Genomic DNA, 20,587 nt, shown 5'->3' with positions numbered 1-20,587 from the left:
AATTCCGGGAGGTATTACAGTAAGAGTTTCTGGAGGAGTCCTAGGAGGAATTGCTGGAAGAATTACAGCAGGAATAGTTTGAGAAATCCAACTGAAATTCTTGCAGGAAGACCAAGAGCAGTTGCTGGAGGAATCCCATGAGAAATTTATGAAAGAATCCTTGGAAAAAATATCTTGGATAACAATTCCTAGTGGAATCACAGAAAAAATATCAGGAGGTATTATTGGAAGGATTCTGGGTTGTATCATTGTAGAAATCTCAGCAGAAATCCTAGGAGGAATTGCTGAAGGACACTATACAGGAATTTCTAGAGAATCCCCATTAGGAATGCCTGGTGGAATCGAAAGATAAAATCCTTGGAATACCCAGAGAAGTTCCTGCAAGAACGGGTAGATCTATTCTGGAAGAATCTATTGCGAAGGCCCTGAAGGAATCGCAGGAGGAATTTCTGAAGGAATCTCAGGAAGATTTTCCGGAAGACTTCCAGCCACAATGCTAGGATCAATTTGTATGGGAATCACTAGAAGAATTTCTGGGCATATCATAGTAAGAATTTTTGGAGAAATTGCTGGAAGAACCGCAGGAGAAGGTGTTTGAAGTATTCATAGAGGAAGGCCAAAAGGAGTTTCTGCAGAAATTCCATGAGGAATTTCTGGAGGAATCTTTGGATAAAATCTTTGAAGGAATTCCTGGATGAGTCCTTGGAGGAATCCGTTGTAGATTAATTAAAGGAATATCTGCAAGAATTCCAGGAAGTTTGCCTGGAAAGATCCCAGAAAAAGCCAGGAGAAAGCTCTAGAAGAATCAGTTGCATAATTTCTGAAGTACCACAGTTTGAATTTTTGAAGGAAGAATAACTGGAATAACCGCAGGAATTGCTTGAGTAATCCCAGCTGTAATATCTGGAGGAATTCCTAGAACTCCAGGAGGTATCATAGAAATAATTTCTACAGATATCCTAGAATCAGGAATGCCCGGGGATCCTAAGAGAAGTTCCTCTAACAAATTCCTGGAGGAATACCTACAGTTCTCCTGGAAAGAATTAGTAGAAGTATACTGGAGGAATCCCTAATGGAATTGCAGGAGAGATTTCTGGAATCTATGGGAATCTCAGAAAGATTTTACGAAAGTATTGCAGCAAAAAAGTATGCCAGGAGAAATCCCTTGAACTATTTTTGAAGGAGTCCTAATGAGAATTGCTTGAAGAATCCCAGCTGGAATTCATGGAGGAAGGTCAATAGAAGTTTTTAGAGAAATCCCCTGTGGAAATTGTGGAAGAACCTGGAAGTCCTTCTGAAATCTGGAAGTCCTGGATAAATCATTCAAGAAATCGCTGGAAGAATCATTGAAGGGATTTTTAGAAAAAAATCCCAGGTAGATTTTCCGGAAGAATTTCCGGAACAACTTCCCTAGTAGAATACCTGAAGGTACCATAGCGAGAATTTTTGGAGGAGTTCTAAGAGAAATTGCTGGAAGAATCACAGCAGGAGTTGCTTGAGGAATCCTAGCCACAATTCCCAGAGGAAGACCAATATAAGCTCCTTGAGGAATTCCATGAGAAATTTCTGGAAGAATCTCTGAATATAATCTCTGAAGGAATGCCTGGAAGAATCACCGGAGGAACTTCTGAATGAATCCCAGGAAGATTGTCTAGAATTCCTGAAGGAATCTCAATAGACATTTTTAGAGGAATTCCTAAAAGAATTCCGAGAAGTATCAAAATAAGAATTTCCAAAGAAATCCTAGGAGAAATTGCTGGACCAATCTTTGCAGAAATTTCTAGTATGTACATCCTCATCTGGACTGCCTGGAGAATTCTAAGGGAAGTTTAATGAAGAAATATCGGGAGGAATCCATAAAGGAAGCCTAGAGAAATCACTGTATGAATAGATAGAAGTATTACTTCAGGAAGTCTGTTGATTGTTCAGGTATTTCCGGATGTGATTTGTGAAGTTTTGTTCAAATGTACCATTTAAAAATATTAGAATTATTGTGATAAGTTTTATATTTTAGGTGACTGTCAAGGAAAAATTCTAGGGGGTGCCAAATTTGTTCTAGGGGGTGCCAGGCACCCCTGGAACCCCCCTAGCTACGCCAATGAAAAATATGTGAACAATCGATCACGTTCATAAAAGACGATTGCACTCATACAAATTTCACATTTTGCTCAAATTATGATAGAAATAAATCATTTTCCTTAAAATTTCGGCTTCCTTGCACCCTATTTCGCCATAGTGTACCAGTTATGGCTAATCCCATAAGGAATGCATATGGAAGTGCGAAGTGGAACCGAAATTAAAAAGTATGTCCATAACTGGTACAGGGTTACTATCATTGGCACACGCCGTAATAAATAGTAAAAGTGGGTTTGGCTCAGATTTTATATTTTTCCTCTAAAGTATGAAAACAAATCTATCATTTGACATATCGCCGACATTCGTCGGTCTTCTTCCTATTTTTGTAGAAGTAGTTTTCCTTAGGTAGTGCGATAACTGGTACAGGCACCCTAGGCGATAAGGAAAACCGTTTCGCTTATCCGATAAACTTTTGAAAAGAAAAAAAGTGTTAATGTTAAAGAAATTATTATTTTTGAAAAATGATAGATCAGCGAGATTAAATGAATTTGCAAACTGGCTGGTAACACCAATCTAGTTATGAACCGGTTAAAATATGCTATTGTATAGTATGAGAAACGTTAAAGTTCTCTGATATGTATATTTTTATGGGGATTGTTCATACGACAAAACTGATTGATCGAAAGAACCGGTTCGTTTGGCCGATACCGACTAAAGTAATTTTATTTATTTATTGATTTTGTCAAACATAACGTGGACTACATTTCCACTTATAACTACAGTATCGGTCAATAAAAATACATAAAAGCCGGTTTCCCTTACAAACTTTGTAATCAACTTACTTCAGATTACCATATCATAGTTATTTCTTAACCGGTTGTTTTCATTTTTCTGTGACAAACTACAAAAAAAAAATCAAAAACTATTGGAAAAGTTCAGTATTAACTATTGATACGAATAAGTTGAATCTTGACAATTAAAATGCACCAATCCAAAAAAACTAACACAAAAAATTGTTAGGTCTTATCATTATGCTATTCTCGGCAAATTTGTTTCTTGTGTGATGACGAATAAATTTGCTAAAAAAATAAAATCTAAAAAAATCCCATCAATAAGAGATTTTGCTTATGCGATTCGTTATAAAGAATACTACCAAATAATAATCAATACTGTCAAAATCTTTGTCACGTGAAAGATGTTCCTTCTTTGATGAAATGCACAAAAAGCTACTGATAATTTCCATAGATTTGCAAGTAATTCAACAATACGACTATCTGATCAATAAGTGCCATTGATTTTATCGTGCACGTATTGTAGTTCCAATTTCCAATACAGCATTTTTATCAGGAAAATACGTACAGAATATAATTTGTTGATGAGCAGTCAACTTTATCATTATTCAATGGTAGTTTATGGTGACTTTATTGGAATTTTTTATTAGGGAAGATTGATATGCTTAGATTATCAAAACAAATAAGTTTCTAAAAAATAGCGGCACTATAACATAATTTCAATAATTTTATTACTTTTGTGGATGCTCTGGATCCCATACAGTGGCTACACATAACTATTGATGAGTAGCGAAAATAATTGATTCGTGATTCTCGCAAGTTGTACCAAACTTATTCGTTTTTACAATTTATGGATTTAACGATTTTTACGACCCATCAATAGGTATAAGTTGCCACTTTATGGGATCCAGAGGATCCGCAATGATCAAATTATTGAAATTGTGTTATTTTTTTTTATTTGAGCAGTCTCACGGATAGATGAGTAGCATTGATTGCATCCTTGAAATGTTAAAACAAATTTGAAAAGAATCGGAACATTCTAGTTATTTTTTTTATTGAATTACTCATGTTTACGGATATTCCGAATCTTCTGAGGACCAACAAGTACAGTGGTCACTGATTTATGAGTCGAAACACCCACCAAGTACGAAGTGATTTTTAAAATGTTTATGATTGAAAAGAATCGGAACATTCTAGTTATTTTTTTTATTGAATTACTCATGTTTACGGATATTTCGAATCTTCTGAGGACCAAACAAGTACAGTGGTCACTGATTTATGAGTCGAAACACCCACCAAGTACGAAGTGATTTTTAAAATGTTTATGATTGTTCCACCTGCTGATATATACGCCACAGTGATCACTAATAAATCAGTTCAGTTCCTTTTCCATCCAACCAGTGGTCACAAAATTCTCACAATAGTGATTCTATTCTTGGATTATGGAAACAAATATGTTTGGAAAAAGTCGCGACGCTCTAGCACACTTTTCATGAATTGACCACTTCTACGGATGTTTCAGATACCCCAAGGATCCAACGGTTACTATGACTCACAAAGCAATCACTATAATAATAATAGGACTTTCGTACAAAAAAAGCGTTACGGAGGGAGGGGGGGTTGGTGGGTCGAAAAAAGTTTTCAAAACCCGCAAAAACCGTGACACTCTAACACACTTATTTTATGAATTGACTCCGGATAAACCGAAGGTTTATTCAGTGGTCACTCCGATTTATACATCAGTCGCAACATGTCTTTCAACCTTAAATTGCTGAAACAAATGAGTTCGATAAAAACAATCGCGACGATCTAGCACAGTGGTCTTCAGCCTTAGTGTCTATGCGGGCCAAAATAAAATTTTACATGGGGACTGCGGGCCGCAAGTATTCAAAATTCATTTTGAATCAGTTTCATTAAATCTTCGATAGAATGCCGATCTACAAATACCCCATTTCTCCGAAAGTCTGTTTCCAAATTTCACCATTTTTTTAAAAAGAGCTGTCGCTTACCACAAAATTCAGTCAAAGATCAATATTGTAAGTTGCTTTCATAAAAAACGCGCTGCTAACTTCCATTTCGCATTTCTGAATCATCGCGACGAATCAAGAACCACCTTTGTTTGTGTTAGTGAGATCGGAGAAACGTCAGACTCCCGCCTGCTGATTGGCTGGCGACGACTCTGGCGATGGTTTCACCCGCGACGGATTCAAATCGTCGCGTTCGATATTTCCCCCTTATCGAACGCGACGAATAATATTTCATAACAAAAAAAGTGCTCTAAGTCAATTTCAGAAATAATAATACTAATGCAGTTGAGCATTGTAGAAAATATATTTTGTAACAAATCATAAAAAAATAGAAAAATGTTCTATTTAGTTATTCAATTTTTCAGCGAGCTATATTCTGACATACTTGAAAATCAGTTCGCGGGCCGCAATAAATCGCCTCGAGGGCCGCAAGCGGCCCGCGGGCCGCAGTTTGGTGATCACTGATCTGGCACAATTTTTGTGAATCGTCCACTTTTACGGATGTTCCGGATACCCCAAAGGCCCATCCAGTGGCCACTCTGAGTTACAAACTAATCGCAATAGTGGTTTCATTCTTAGATTGCAAGAACAAATCACTTTGGAAACAAAACTGCAACGATCTAGAACAATTTTTATGAGTTGACCACTTTTTCGGATTTTCCAGATAATCCGAAGGTTCACCCAGTGGTTACTCCGTATTTTGAAACAGTCATAATATTGATTTCATCCTTTGATTGCTAAAACAAACAAGTTTGTAAAAAACTGCGACACTGTAGCACAACGAGTTGGCCATTTTTACGGATGTTCCGGATATTGCGAATGCCAATTCAGTGGCCAAACTGGCTTACACAACAGTGACAAAAATGATGTCATCCTTAGGTTAATGAAATAAATCAGTTTAGAAAAAATCGCGACGCTCTAGCACATTTTTTATGAATTGACCACTTTTACGGATGTTCCGGATCTTCCGATGGGTATCATATTGGCCATGTTACTGACCATGCTGATCCATGGTGGATTCTTGCACTGCGCTAGCTAATTAGCAAAGAAATAAAATTGTTTTGGCTTTTTTGCACTTAACAATTGAGAATAATCACTGCTGTTGGACTGAAAACACGTTAGGTGCTATTTGGGGGCTCCTGGAATCGGTTCCAGGTACCAGAACCATAGTGACAGTGGACATTTCTGATTTTTCCATATTTCCTACATTCAATATGCATCGCTTTCTGCATTTAATATGTTGACTCAGTTTCAATATTTTGCTCAGTCAATTGACCAAACGAAAATTTTCCAAAACTGATAAAATCGGATTATTGAGAACATACTGTATAAAACTTTTAATTACACCAGATAAAACTGAAGCACATGTGAAGCCAATATAAATGACGTTTAGTTTGAATCATAATGTAATTTCGTCTTTGTGTTATGACAGATTATAGAAAATTGCCTGATTCTGCTTGTAGTCGATTCCCGGTGGCCACTCCGGATTGACCTGGACCACTTTCCCTAAAAATCAAAATAGACTAGTATAGTTTTCATTTAAAACCAGTTGCAAAAGATTTGATCAAGAATTCGATTTTTAACAATCAAAACAAAACAGGTGTCACCTAGAGGTGACACTGGGCGTTGGAGAGTTAAGCTTGTTGAGTGCATTCTTAGACTTCATCGAGCTTCCTATAATTTTGAACCTAGCTTGTCAGTCGTTGGCATCTCAGACGTTCAACGAAGGGTATTGCTGGACGCATGAGCTGCATGCCTCTCAATAGGACAGGCAGCACTTGTAAAGAAATCCTCGGAAGATTTTTATATATGATTTATTGCTGATGTCCTTACAATTCACATAAGAAACTCCTTAATAAATTAATGTATAAGAAGGTTGGCTCCAGAGGAACGTTATCGTCCTTTTTTCAATGATATTATATTCTTATTATAATACTTTTCAACGTTTTTCATCAGAAGTTTTCCTCTTAAGTTCCGACCGCCACACTTATTCTCAGAATGTGATTTGCTGTATGTTTAGGTGGTTCTACAGAGATTCAAGCATGGACTTCTCCAGGAAATATTCCAGGAATCCTCTTGGATATTTTCACGAAGTAGATCTTCAAGAAAATCTCTACCAGTTAACTACGAACATATTAAACAGAAATTCTAGTTTAGACTTAAAAAAAAATCCCACCTAAAAAGGCGGAAGCTTCTTTTTAAATTCGACAATTATAGCACAGAGAAACAGACGTCACACTCTCGTTGTCCCCCATCGATCACCTTTTTAACGGTTGATTCAAATATTCAGTAGTAGGTCGATTGACCACTCGCGGCGCTGGTATCGTTTTTGCTCCTGTTTGACGTTTGCTCACTACCGCCATCTAGTGGCGGTCCGGCCAAACACAGTACGTTTAGCATTGGGCGATTACGTTTTCGTGACGATGTTTTTTAATGAAACTTGTTCTAAGTGTTACGTCTGTTTCTCTTTGATTATAGTATAGCATATCATAGCCGACCATATACATCCTGTCGATAGAGACGTTTAATGCACCAGAATAGTTGTCAGGGACTTGAAAAACCTTTCATTTAACGAACTCTTTGATCGACACCTTTCCAGGATGAGGAGAAAATGTTGATTAGATACCCAGAACGTCCAAGAACTTGGGCCACTTCATAGATTTCTGGAGTTGGAAATTGGATGGGGTTTAATGGGATGCTTCCTTGGCAAAAAAGCGTATGAGAAATTGTCATAAATTTAGTTTAATCATTTATCTGGTTATCACAGAAAGCGTAAACATAAGCATTAAGAAAGTCGCACAAATGTCAAGGGTAGTACAGCCTTAGCCCCGAGAGCTGTCCTGGCCTCGTCTTTGCGAACTTGCGACTGCTGAGGAATGGGAAGCGATGGGTAATTTGACACCTATGAAAGATGTAGAAAGTTCTACGACCTATCAGGCCTAAGTGTCAAGTCAATATGAGTGTTGTTAGAGGAAGGGTACTCCAAAGCATACGGTTGGTCAATGTTCAGGCAGTTCATGGAGTACTTCTAAACTACTGCCTAGTTACTTTAGGCAGAAAAATATCAAGATCATTTTATTTGGTAGATCTTACACCGCAACGCACCATTCTCAGGGGGCATCCATTTAGTACGTCACGCAAAATTTAAGAATTTTAGACCCCCCCCCCCCCTCCCCCCTTTGTACGGGTTTTTCGTATACCTAATACATTGCTTGTCACACTTTACGAAACCCCCCCTCCCCCATATGAGCGTGACGTACTTTATGGATGCCCCCTCAGGAGATCTAGCCACGTTACCCGAGCAGTGGAGAATAGCAGATTTGTTTTGTTTTGTTGGACAATCTTATTTTGTTATGTTCAAGTTATTGGGATGTATCCACAAGATAACATTCCAATAATATATTTTGTTGTAGAACAATTTCAGTTATTATTCTTCTATATGGATTGTACAAATATGTGATGAACAATAACACACCAATAACAAGTTCACAAATTTCCTGTTATTAATTTGTAATTGATCTAACAAAACATGTTATTGAATTAGTCTTCCAGGAACATTTTTTTTTTGTTATGATATTTGGTATTTTGCCACTTATGACAGACAAGCTTATAACGTAATATGTTATGCTAATAACATAAAACTTACTGATTTCATTATTCAGTATTAAGCCAAAATAAAATATTTTTTATGATGTTGATATATATTTTCTTCTGCTCGGGTACGGGGTCTTCTTCATAAATTTTTCAATTAATTTATTAAGTTAGAAAATCTTCTCACAAATCAGGAAGTCTTTTAAGAGTTCGTATGCTATGTAATGAAAACGACAAATTTAACTGAATCAATCATTTTCCTGGTATACGGTGTTTATATCAGAGAGGCGATCACCTGTGGTAGCACCTCCAAAATTTTCCTGCAACTTTCGTTGTCAGCCAGTTTTCCAGACGGATGATATGAGTACTGTGCTCCATGCACGGGATTGGATTCGTCATTTCGATGATACCATTTCAAAAAGTTTCTGTCCATCTGTTTCTACTGGATGGTCATTCCAGACAAGCATTCTCAACCATTCAACCATTGTCGGGCGCTAATGCCTTAAATTCGTGATTTTCTGCGAAATGGCACCCTTCTTATCGTTGTCGGAGGATGTATACCAAAAAAAACAAATGGCACCATTTTTAATCCACTGAGCGAAGTTTCAGATTCGAAAAAAAAAATCATTCATGTGGTTTTCCTTCGGACTCATCAATAATTCAAACCGCGTGCATCTCATCTACAGCGAGAGCTTATCGTTCGCTGTGACTTTTAAGCTTATTTAATGTACACTTCGTGGAGGGAGAATCCAATCATCCCCTGTTGCCGCAAGCTTTCGTAAACCACTTCAGGACCCACCACACCATGACCATGGCAAACATTATTGGTGGTTGGGGGGAGAGAAACAAAACCAGTGTCTTCCATTTGCCATTGGATGACACCGTTTAGTCACCACCAATAGAGAGCAACCAAACTTGCAATGATATGATAATTTTATCTTCTTCACCATCGGCGTCGTTAAAAGGCAGTGCAAACGAACAACGGTGGAGAAAGGACGTGTACTCTGGCTGGCATCCTTCTATCTGACCCAAAGCGATCCTTTTCGTTCGTTCGTTCGTTCAACCTCTGCTGGTATGCAAGACTAAGCACAATGCTGTGTAGCATCTATATCGTTCCAGCATCGTTGCGCTCCGTTCAAAGCAACAAAATGTGGCACGCGAGGAATAATAATTATGCTCTATCGATAATATTAATTTGCTATTGCGAGCATTATGTGGTTGAACGGACACGATACAATATGATTCCGCTGCACTCGATGGAAGTTGTGCATGATTGTTCCTCAGTTCTATCGAACTGAATCAAGCAGTCAGCCTGTCAGACTTCTCTTAAATGACATTGCCATTTATGTTTGATTACCACCAAAAATTATGCCTAAAATTATACTTTATTTTACTTAAAATTTTTGAAACACTTTCTCCGAAATAAGCAACTGATTATTATGCATCAAAAATTTTGGTTCTTAATGGAAGTTCACAATTTTCATTTTATTTTGTAAATTGATGTTACATGGCATTATCCTATGAACTACCATGCGCCTCCTATATCTACCATTGCTATATTGAATACAGTTTGACGGAGCTTTTCGGTATTTTATTACAAGTCAAAATAGGAAATGCTCGTAGGTGTTTTGCCTCTAACAGTTTTCAGCTCCTAGAATGTAATATTTTTTTTTGAATTATTTATTTTATCAGGAAAATTCGGTAGTACGTGGGCCTTCCCCTAGTACATAATGTGCAATGTATGGAACGCTTCAGAAATAATTTGAACATTTTACATGCCATTTGATGTTCGTTTTAACTTGATTGATCAACTGATTCTTAGTTTACTGACAACCTCTGGATTAAAAAAGGATTGCCCCAATTATACATCTCATTAGTAACATCCTTAAGTGTATCAACTTACCCAGTAATGGTTTCCTCGAATCGGTCACTTCGTCCGGAACTGATCCAGCTTGTGGGAGCAAAACACATACCACTGTCACCACCAGGACAATCGTCGTTGTTCTCATGACTGTTGAATTCGACGGTAACCAGGAACCGGACCTCGCTACCAACGGATGCATAATTAATGTCATTAAACAGCAGCAGATTCATTTTCGGCTAGCAATTCACCACTACTGGAGTACATTTCTTCGGTTTGGTTTCCACAGATTAATAGCCGCCTCGCTCTTCATTATCTGCTGCTCTCGGTACACTCGGATGGACGCTATACCTAGGTACTATCTGTGGGCTTGAATTATTAAAAACCACTTGACGATTGCTTTTTCTCTACGGGCGGAAGTATTTGACTTGTTGCCGTCGGGAAATTGTTTGCACTTGCTGATGGGAAACAATTCTAGAAGTGGAGTATCTTCGAACGAATTCAATTTTGGGTTTGTGTTTTTGGGCGGTTTGTGGTGTATTTGTTCACTGTTATCTATTCGCCGACGGGCACATGGCTTTACTTTGTATTTCACTTGTAGCACTCTTATCTGTAACGCGATTTCCGAATGAAATGGTGTTTGTATTTGATTTTTTTTCTTTCTAAAGTTGTCTTGGATCATCGGTATTGAACTATAAGTTGCTACATATACACAATTAACCAAATGTACGCAGTACAGCTGTAAATTGTTTGAAATTAGTTATCATAGTATTTTTTTATTTTTCTGGAATTCACCTTTTTGACTTCTTAAAATAATGGAATTAGGAGCTTTCTAAAACTAAAAACCTTTCAAATAATGACAAAGAAAGAACGGAATTAGGAGATAGACTATGGTGCATAATTGATTGAAAAAAACGCCGATTTTCATAAAAAAATGATCAATTCTGACATGCTGTATCTATGGTTTGTTTTGATGGATTGAGCTCAATTTCTGACACGGAACTTTGTACCAATATCCTGAACTTTACGTATACAAATTATCGCCGACACTTTACGAACCTTTTGTTTGGACCTGATGTTGACAGCAATAATCGTGGTAATTTTTTTAACAGTTTGCAATACTCTTTCTTGTTAATTTTATTGTATTTTTCTTGCGATCTTTTATCACATAAAAAATGTTATGATTTTATTATTTTTTCTTTTTAAATTTCTCATGAGATTCTTCGATTATACTTTACAGATGTTTAACTATTTCTCTAGAGATTCTTGCGGGATTTCCTTAAAAAACTTTTCTTTTTCCCTCTACTACTAATTCTTTTGGAGAATCCATGAATATTGATAAGACTTTTATTTCTCCAGGCATTCTTCTTAATATATCTCAATGAATTATTATAGGAATTCCATCAAGGGTTTGCCAAGCAGTTTTTCCAGGTATTATTCATGAAATTTCTTAAGCAACATCTTCTAGGATTTCTTCGGGACTTTCATTATGACTTTTCAGATACCCATTCGGAGATTTTTGAAATAATATCTGCGAAGATTTCTGCAAAAATTAGACAGAAGATTTATTCAAAAACCCTCAAGGATTCTTTCAGAAGCTTCTCCACGGATTCTTTTTGAATCTTCTCCAGGAATATTTCCAGAGACATCATCAGTAGTTTGAAGATTATATATACTATAGTATATATAGAATATACCCGAGCAAAGGCGGATAACAAAAAGATATCTCTTTGATAATAAACTGTGTTATCGGTGTTATCATATTTTTTTCTTTTTGTTATCATCTTTTTCAATTGATGATAACCAGATGATAACCAATTTAGTTATCGATCATTTTGGTATATCACGATTACATAGAAATACTAAATGATAACAAAATATGTTATCTGTTTCCAAACGCATATTTCAAAGCTTTCTCAAAACTGAGAGTCTGATGAACCTCGAATCTAAAAATAGATTCCGCTTTCCACCTTCAATACGACTGCAGTACGAAAGCGTAGCCTTTTATTACTCTCACTCGCAATGAGTCCCGTTGGTATAGATAGGGGCAATCGGCTGCGACCGACAATCACTCGATCAGGGTTCGAGACCCGCCTGGGCGCAATAGCTGAAAACATTATTGGTTGTAAATCACAAGAAACTTTTTTCAATAGATGACAATGTCATTAAAGTAGATTTTTTCTATTTTGGTCGATAAAATAGCACTGAATGATAACTAATTGATAACAAAAGAAGTTATCAATCAGCTGTATTTTTTCATGTTGATAACTAAATATAATGTTGAACAAGATATTGTATAACACAATTAGTTATCAACTAGAACTCAATGATAACTTAATTTCTTATAATTTTGGTATTCGAGAAGTAAATATGAGCTATAATTTTTGTTATGTTGGCTCTTAATTCAACCTAAATGATAACAAACTCAATTATCAAACGAATGATAACCAGGTAACAGAACTTGTTATCATTTTGTTATCCGCCTTTGCTCGGGCATACTCTATAGAGTGGGTCAGCGTTGTATGGGGAAAATTAAAATTTGATCGCATAAATCCGGATCAAAGCTTTTGGAAACGAATGGTTGCGTTCCCATGTTCCGCATTACGATTGAAATCTATATATATAAAAATGCAGTGGCATACGTGGGACCGCGCATAACTTGCAAACGGAAGGCCCGATTTTGGTCGTCTTAGTTTTGTTCTGTTAGTTTTCACCCAAGGAAGGTTTATGAGGCATAAAACATGGAAAAATTGAGAGTTTTTGAAAATCGATCTTCCCTACATTTTGTCCGGGGATATGGTCTTGGCTAGAAACATGAAACGTCAAAAAACGCAGTAGGCAAGACAAAGTTTGCCGGGTACAGCTAGTTTGTATATAATTTAGTTTGGGAAAACGTACTTTTTTGCATTTTCCTAATAAGTTGCATTTTTTTGTATAAAACTATGTAATCGATAACGTTAAAGTAAAGTCTAGGATATGCTGAAAAACTTTGCCGAAGACTGCAAAGGGATCAGACACTTGCGAAAAAAGTTATACGCTTTATAAGTTAGGTCATAAATTGAGATTTTATTATTGATGTTATTCCTTTACCATCACACGATCTGCAGGTAATAACTTTCGTCACAAGTGTCGGATCACTTTACGGTCTTCGGCAGAGTTGTTTGGAATATCATAGGCTATACTTCAACGTCATTGGTTAGATCATTTTAGACAAAAATCTTCAATTTATGAGAAAAATGATAAAAAGCACGTTTTCCCATACTAAATGCGGAATACGGGGACGCAACCAATTGCTCAAAAAAAAAAATCTGGAAGGTTTCTTTTTGCTACTGGGCATTATTTTTTATTACCGTACGGGATTGGGCCGAAGGGTCCCAGATTTTCATGTAACTTTTTCCACAGGCAGGGCTCATGGATATATGAACAAAAAAAAAATTCAGAAAAATTCAGGGTCGCCTATTTTCCGGAAAACTCAGGTGGAAATTCTTTGTTTTACTTGACACTACTTATCCGGAAAAACTATGCCCGAGCTTGCGGGAAATTTTCAAATAAATATTTTTGAGAAGGTAGTTTCATAAGCTTTGATGGAATGCACTTGTGAAAATGATTATATAATATATGCGTACATGGTTATTTTTCACAAAATTGATCATAACTCAAGAAAGAAAAGAAGTCCATTCCAAAAATTTCAACGATCAAAGCTTGTAAAATTACCTTCTGAAAAATATTTTTTTGAAAATTTTCCGCGAGTTCGGGAATAGTTTTTTTTCCGGTTTTCCTTTTTAAATTTTCTCATCGGTGGAAAATTTTGTGGAAAACTTTTTCCACTTCATATTTTTTTTATTCCTGAGAAAATTTGTTTTCATTTTTATTAATAAAATTTGTTTCTACGATGCTTTGTTCTTGAGTTATTATTTTTCAAAGAAAAAGCGTATACATATGATACATTTGGGCATTTTTCAACAAAATTCGTCATAACTCAAAAACGAAAAAAAGTGCAATCCAAAAATTTCAGCGATTAAAGCTTATAAAATAACCTTCTTAAAAATATTTTTTTGAAAATTTTTCACGAGCTCGGGCATTGTTTTTCCGGCTTTGCTTTACAATTTTTTTCAACTGTGGAAAATTTTGAGGGGAAACTTTTTCCAGTTCTAGTTTTTTTTGGATTTCTGAGAAAATTTGCTTTCATTTCTTAAAAAAACTTTGTTTCTATGATGCTTCGTTCTTGAGTTATGATTTTTCTAAATAAGTAGTGTCAGGGGAAAACAAAGAATTTCCACCTGAGTTTTCCGAGAAAATAGGCGACCCTGAATTTTTCTCATTTTTTTGATCATATATTCATGAGCCCTGCCTGTGGAAAAAAAATCATGAAAATCTGAGACCCTTCGGCCCAATTTGTATGACAATAAAAAATGCCCTTCTGCTTCTGCGGTTCCTTCAGAAATATCTTCTGTGTTTACTTCAGAGATTGCTCCAGGAATTCTTTCAGATATTTATTCACGGATTTTACAGAAGTACTCAATGATATTACCGTCAAGTCGCCAGTCATCGTGGGGGCTCGATTCGCCTTGACGGTACACAAAAAAAATACTAGAGAAATTTTAAAAGGATCCTCTGAAGGAATTTCTAAAGGAATTTTGGATATTCCAAGATTTTTTTTTTTAATTTCCAGAAGAAAATTCTCTAAAGCAATTTCTGAAGTAATCTTTGGAGGAGTTTTTGCAAGAACCTCTGGGGAATACCTGCCCTGTAACCAATAAGCATTTGAATAAGACATATTTCTGTTTTATATCTGCATTCGACCTGCTTACTGCCGTATCATAGCAATTCGTAAAATGGGCAGTTATTAGTTTTGACAATCTGGGGAATATGAAATTTAAGCATTTAAGCAGCCGTATATTGGGCCAAGACCTGCACTAAATTAGCACTAATGGTGCATATACGGCAGATTGGTATTTAATGATTTGCTGTGAAGGCGCATATAGTGCCAAGTTAATGCCTTTTTAACTGCTTACTGATTATCTGGGTGGAGTTACCCGTTGAGATGGCTCCGGAGGAATTCCTAGAAGGTATTGGAGGAGTTCTTGAATAAATTCATATATACATTTCTGAAGGGATTCTTAGTTGATGTTCTGAAGCAGGAAGAACTGCCTAAGATACTTCTATAGGAGTTCAATTTCTTGCAAAATATTTGAAGGCATAATTGCAAAAAAAATCCTGCAGAATATTCTTACATAATCACAAGAGGTTAATTCAATAATTAAAGGAAACCCTGCAGAAATTTCAAACAAATCTGGAAGAGTTCTTGAAGGATTCGCCAAATTCTTTATTACACCAACGAACCTAACCTCAAAATGACTGGCAATTCGCAGGTCATTTTGGCAGATGTAACACGAGCATGAAAAGGACGGCAACAAGATCGATAAAGTAGAATATATGATCCGTCTTTTTCGTGTATGTGTGTGGTCTGTCAAAATGACCTCAGAAGTGTCAAACATTGTTGGTGTAATGAAGAATTATATTTTTTTTAAAACTATTTTTTTTCGAAGATATCTCCAAAAGAATGCCTGCAGTTATTCCATGAAAATTTTCTTGAGAAATTCGTATAGAAACGACAGGAAATAAATCCGGAAGTGATTTCTGCAAGAATTCCTCAAAGAATATCTAAAGGGTCTCCGGAAAAAAATCTGATAAAATCTCTTAGGAAGGTCTCCATGAATCCAAAGAGAAGTTTGCGATTCAATCCCTGGATGAATGTTTGAGTAGCTTCTGTAAGAACTTTCTAGAGTAATTTATGAAGTAATATTTGAGAGAATCTCAAAATTTTAGAAAGGGATGTCTCGAAGCTCCATCAAAAATTTCATAAAGCATTCCTGCAAAGAAAAAGTCAAAATTTCTGTAGGAATCTCCCTGGAGAATTTTCAGGATGACTGCATGGAGAAACCTCTTGAGAATTTCCTTCAAGAACCTATTGAGGAATTACTGAAAAAATAACTGGAGTAATCTATGATGCAACTTCTTAAGGAACGAACTTCTACAATATAATAAGGAATTTATGCAGGAAATGATTTTTTTTTTGAAGAAGAAGGCTGGGTGAAAACTTGAAAACCGTTGGGAGGAATATCTTGAAGATTGTTTTGGAGACATTTCTAGAGGAATTCCTGGAATAATGTAAAAAAAAATCCTGAAGGAAATTTCATAGCAATCCCAGGATGTATCTTTGAAGGAACTCTGGGTTCCTGCATTAATTCCAGTAATTTTTGAAAAACTATTGGAGAAATTTCCGTAGGAATCTTCAAACAACTCTTAGAAGTAAACTACTCTATTTTACAATCATGAATTTTGAGCTGCCGAACTATAGCAGCATATGGTGTTCTAGAAATTTTCCGGTACCGGAAAATCGGATTATTGGTACATACACTCGCTTTTACTTAAAACTAATTTATTGATTGATTTTTCTTTATTTAAGAGACTTAAAACTAAAGAATATTCTCCCGATTAGGAAAAATCATCCAGTTAATGTGCATAACATGCCGGGGCCCGTGGCGCAGTGGCTACACGTTCGCTTCATAAGTGGATGGTCATGGGTTCGATCCCAGCCCCGGCACATCGTCATTTGCGCTTACCCTCAAGAGCGGCTGGCACTTGACCCACTTCTGAGCTCTTATAGCTCAAACGGACCCGGATAATTGGATATCGGCGAACGGCAACCCATAATGGACGACCCCCAATCGGACTGGAAAAGGAACAATAACCACATATCATTTCATCATCGTGCTTATCATTCTACCAAGGACAGGGTAGAAAAGTGAAAGCAGCACAAAGGCAAAACCAGTTCCGATATAGTAGAATAAGAATATAATAGAATACATTTAGGCGCAGTACAAGTGTTAGTGCAGCTGCCAATTGGAATCGCTTACGTAGTGCCCTAGTGGACAAAGAGCTGTAAAAATAGGTTAAGTGGTTAAGAATAAAAAAAAAATGTGCATAAGATTCAATATTAAAAAAAAATCTTTGGGGCATACCTGTACATATGACGCGCTAGCCTTGGGCTATGATGTTACCATGACAGCACTTGTCTATAATTCGTATTAGAAATATCCATCAAACATGTATGCGATTTTGTGAATTTCTACCTTGAGGAATCTTCTATAAATTACCTGCAGAATGTCTTCAAGGAACCTCTCAAAAATTTATACCAAAATTCTTGCGAGGAAAGTTTTTTTTATTGAAACCCTTGATTTCCTTACGCACAAAAAATGCATTTTTCTAGAAAACAAATTATTCTGTGTTGCAAGCCCGTGCACAAGGGGGGGGTTTTGGGTGTTAAACCCTCCCCATTACCGACGCTTAATACACTAGGCGCCCCTCCGCCTTTTGCCAAAATCGGGGAAAACCCCTCCCTTGGCGCCACTTCTGTGCACGGGCCTGCTGTGTTGACGTGTTAAAGGGACTAGTAGTAGCAATTCACGAACATAAAAAAAAATCACGCTGATTACACCGCTGCCTTCGCCGAGTATGATGTACGGCGTCGCCGCCACCGTTGCCTTAAACTATTACATATGCCGCCGTCGGTGACATGTGCTTCGGCGCGTACGTCTACTCCGAACATAATTTAAATAACTTTCCAAAATTATTGGTACATACCAGAAAAAAAATATTTCAATTTATAATGTATGGTATGTGATGAACTAAATCTAAGTAAAAATTCACGAAACTATAAAAATTATTTTCTGGAAAACATTCAAACGTCGTTTTGACGTTGTTAGTCTTGTATTTATTTCCAACATTTTCAACAATAAAGTTGAATGTAAGTACACATTTTCCTTATTTTACGAATGCTTTTTTACAACACTTACAGCATATGAGGTCAAATAAATTCGTAAAAAGATTATGCAAAATGTTTCATAAAAAGTCGCCAAATACTTCTCCAGAGTTTCCAGTAGACAATATTTGCAAAATTCCAAAGGAAATCTTTTAGAACTAATAATAAACTCCAATCAACACTTCAGATTTTTTCCCATGTTTTTCTTCTGTGGTTTTTCAGAGCTTTGACATAATTTTAAAGTTTTACCAAAAATGTACATTCTACCAAAAATTGATCTTCTGAGCATGAGCATAGATGACCGCACACTTCATAGTTGCTACTCCGTGATTGACCGGAGCAATCGAATTTGCACAGATATCAAATGAATAGGGATTCCCAAGCAACACACATGTTATATAACAGTTACGATAGCGCAAGTTTTGGTTGTATAGAAGTTTATTTGACGCAATTCTAACACAATGCTAGAATAACGTCGAATTAACTTAGCTAAAATATGCGCTGCCGTAACTGTTATATAACATGTGTGCTGCTTGGGTTGGGATCAGCTTTCACAAAAGCTTCGTTATGTCATGAAATAGGGGTTTCCTGGCTAAATAGTCGATTCAAACCTTCTTTAGTTCATCTATTCTCTTCTACTTTTTCTACTTCTTCTTCTTTATTATTTATAGAAGTCTAAACTGAAATTTAAACTTCGAATGAGTTAGTTTTGTACCTTTTCATTCCGCCCTTTTTTGCTTATCGTTTGATAGATACGTGCGCGTATTTTAACTACTACTTGTAATCTTCCTCTTCGTCAGTTATCCCTTGTGGCTAAAACTGAGGAAGATTCCAATTATAGTGCTAGTCGAAGTACGCGTATCTGTGAAAAGATAAGCAAAACAGGATGGAATTGAAAGGTACAAAACTGAGTACACTGAATCGAAGAGGGTATTCTGCTTAGAGGGTTCGAAATGTCGGCGCAAGATGAAATTTAATGTTCATGTTCAGGCTAGTCATGGAGTCAAAGAATAAAAGTTACTCAAAAATAAATATCATTCAAAAATGCCGGAAAACAACTGAAACGCCGTGCTGCTATACAGTATGAAACATCAGTAATTCGTATGACCCAGAACGGAATCGCAAATTCAGAATCAACCGTTTGAAAAACTCCACCGTTTTCCATTAGGAAGCACTTTCAAATTAACTCGTTCACACTCCACTAGAGCAGTAGCAACGCATCACTTTTGCAACACTACCTAGTGCGATGCTGGATGGATCGGACGGACGTGTGGTAGGTACGACGGACTCCTAGTGTATCCCATCAGTTAGCAGGACTCACGTACGCCAGCCACCGCAAAATATGTGTAAATAATAAATATGTCAATATTCGTGTTCATGTATTGACTTTCCTGCTTCAAACGTTTCGCTTTCCACCACGTGCTTTCCACCAGAGCTGTGCGAATATGATTCCCACCCCCCACTCCAAGGGACGAGGCGGCACAAAACTCGAATCGTACGGCGGCACCGCAGTTTGGCGCCAATCGGGATTGCTTCCGCCGCAGTCTCCCAAGCGTTGGTTGCCGCTCTGCTGCACCACAAACAATCATGTTTAATTAATATACATTTTAATTTCAGCGTCAACAATAACGGCGAGGCATGATTCAGGCCGTAAACCTTATTCTCTCACACAATACATAAACAGTGCAGGTCTCAGGTGCATCTAGGTGTAGCGGGGGAAAAGCTACGAGTGTGCTTGAATGCAAGCCTACGAAGAGGAATAGACCACTCCTGTTAGGTCTTGTCTTCACATTTTTCACATTTTCTTCGAATGCCAACTTTTTCTATCTATTGTAACTGTTGGATTTTTCAATCTCTTTAAATTTTCTCACAATTTGAATATTTTATAGATACGAAAAAGAAACCTAAATCCAGCCTAAGGAAGAAAAACATCTAAAGACAATCAGAAGTCATTATTTTTTATTGAAGATTACGAGAAAATCAAATATTGGGACATAGCATTGAAGTATAAGACTTGTGCAGAATGTTCTAAAAGGTTGATGACTCTACTGATATGCTTTTGCTCCAATCAGGTTATTTTCAGTTTGCCCACATTACAGTGCAAAACAAACAATTTCATCTAGGCAACACCAACGCGACCCATCCATAGAGACTAAGCGTTCCACGATTCCACGTAAAGTCACGTTTAATTACACACGGATTATTCAATGCCTATAAATTTACACTACTCCGAGTACGGTTTTCCACTGACCGGGAAAAGCACGGAAAACACATCCGAACCGGTTCGATTCAACTCCACGACTGTTCCGACTGAGGAAAATCAGCTGCTTTGTGGTGAAGTTCGGGAAAATGTGACTCGTTGGTAAACAAACATTGTTCACTCAAGAACGGCCGTGCACGTTGTTGGTTCTGATGG

At 36.8% G+C, this 20,587-nt stretch overlaps 1 protein-coding gene across 1 annotated transcript in view; it reads right to left on the bottom strand.

The window, feature by feature from the left end:
* LOC115255108 (beta-1,3-glucosyltransferase) overlaps positions 1 to 20,387 on the bottom strand; it is a 124,098-nt gene extending 103,711 nt beyond the window's left edge. The window contains exons 1-2 of the mRNA XM_029852949.2: positions 20,369 to 20,387; positions 10,389 to 10,708 (exon numbers count right to left, since the gene is read on the bottom strand). Coding sequence (XP_029708809.1) covers positions 10,389 to 10,560 — 172 coding nt within the window. The 5' untranslated portion in view covers positions 10,561 to 10,708; positions 20,369 to 20,387. The remainder of the gene's footprint in view (positions 1 to 10,388; positions 10,709 to 20,368) is intronic.
* Positions 20,388 to 20,587: the final 200 nt, after the last annotated feature.

The sequence above is a fragment of the Aedes albopictus genome, chromosome 2 (genome assembly GCF_035046485.1).
Source record: "Aedes albopictus strain Foshan chromosome 2, AalbF5, whole genome shotgun sequence".
NCBI classification, from domain to species: Eukaryota; Metazoa; Arthropoda; class Insecta; order Diptera; family Culicidae; genus Aedes; species Aedes albopictus.
The sequence above is the reverse complement of the archived record's forward strand: the minus strand, read 5'-3'. Positions and strand labels throughout refer to the sequence as shown.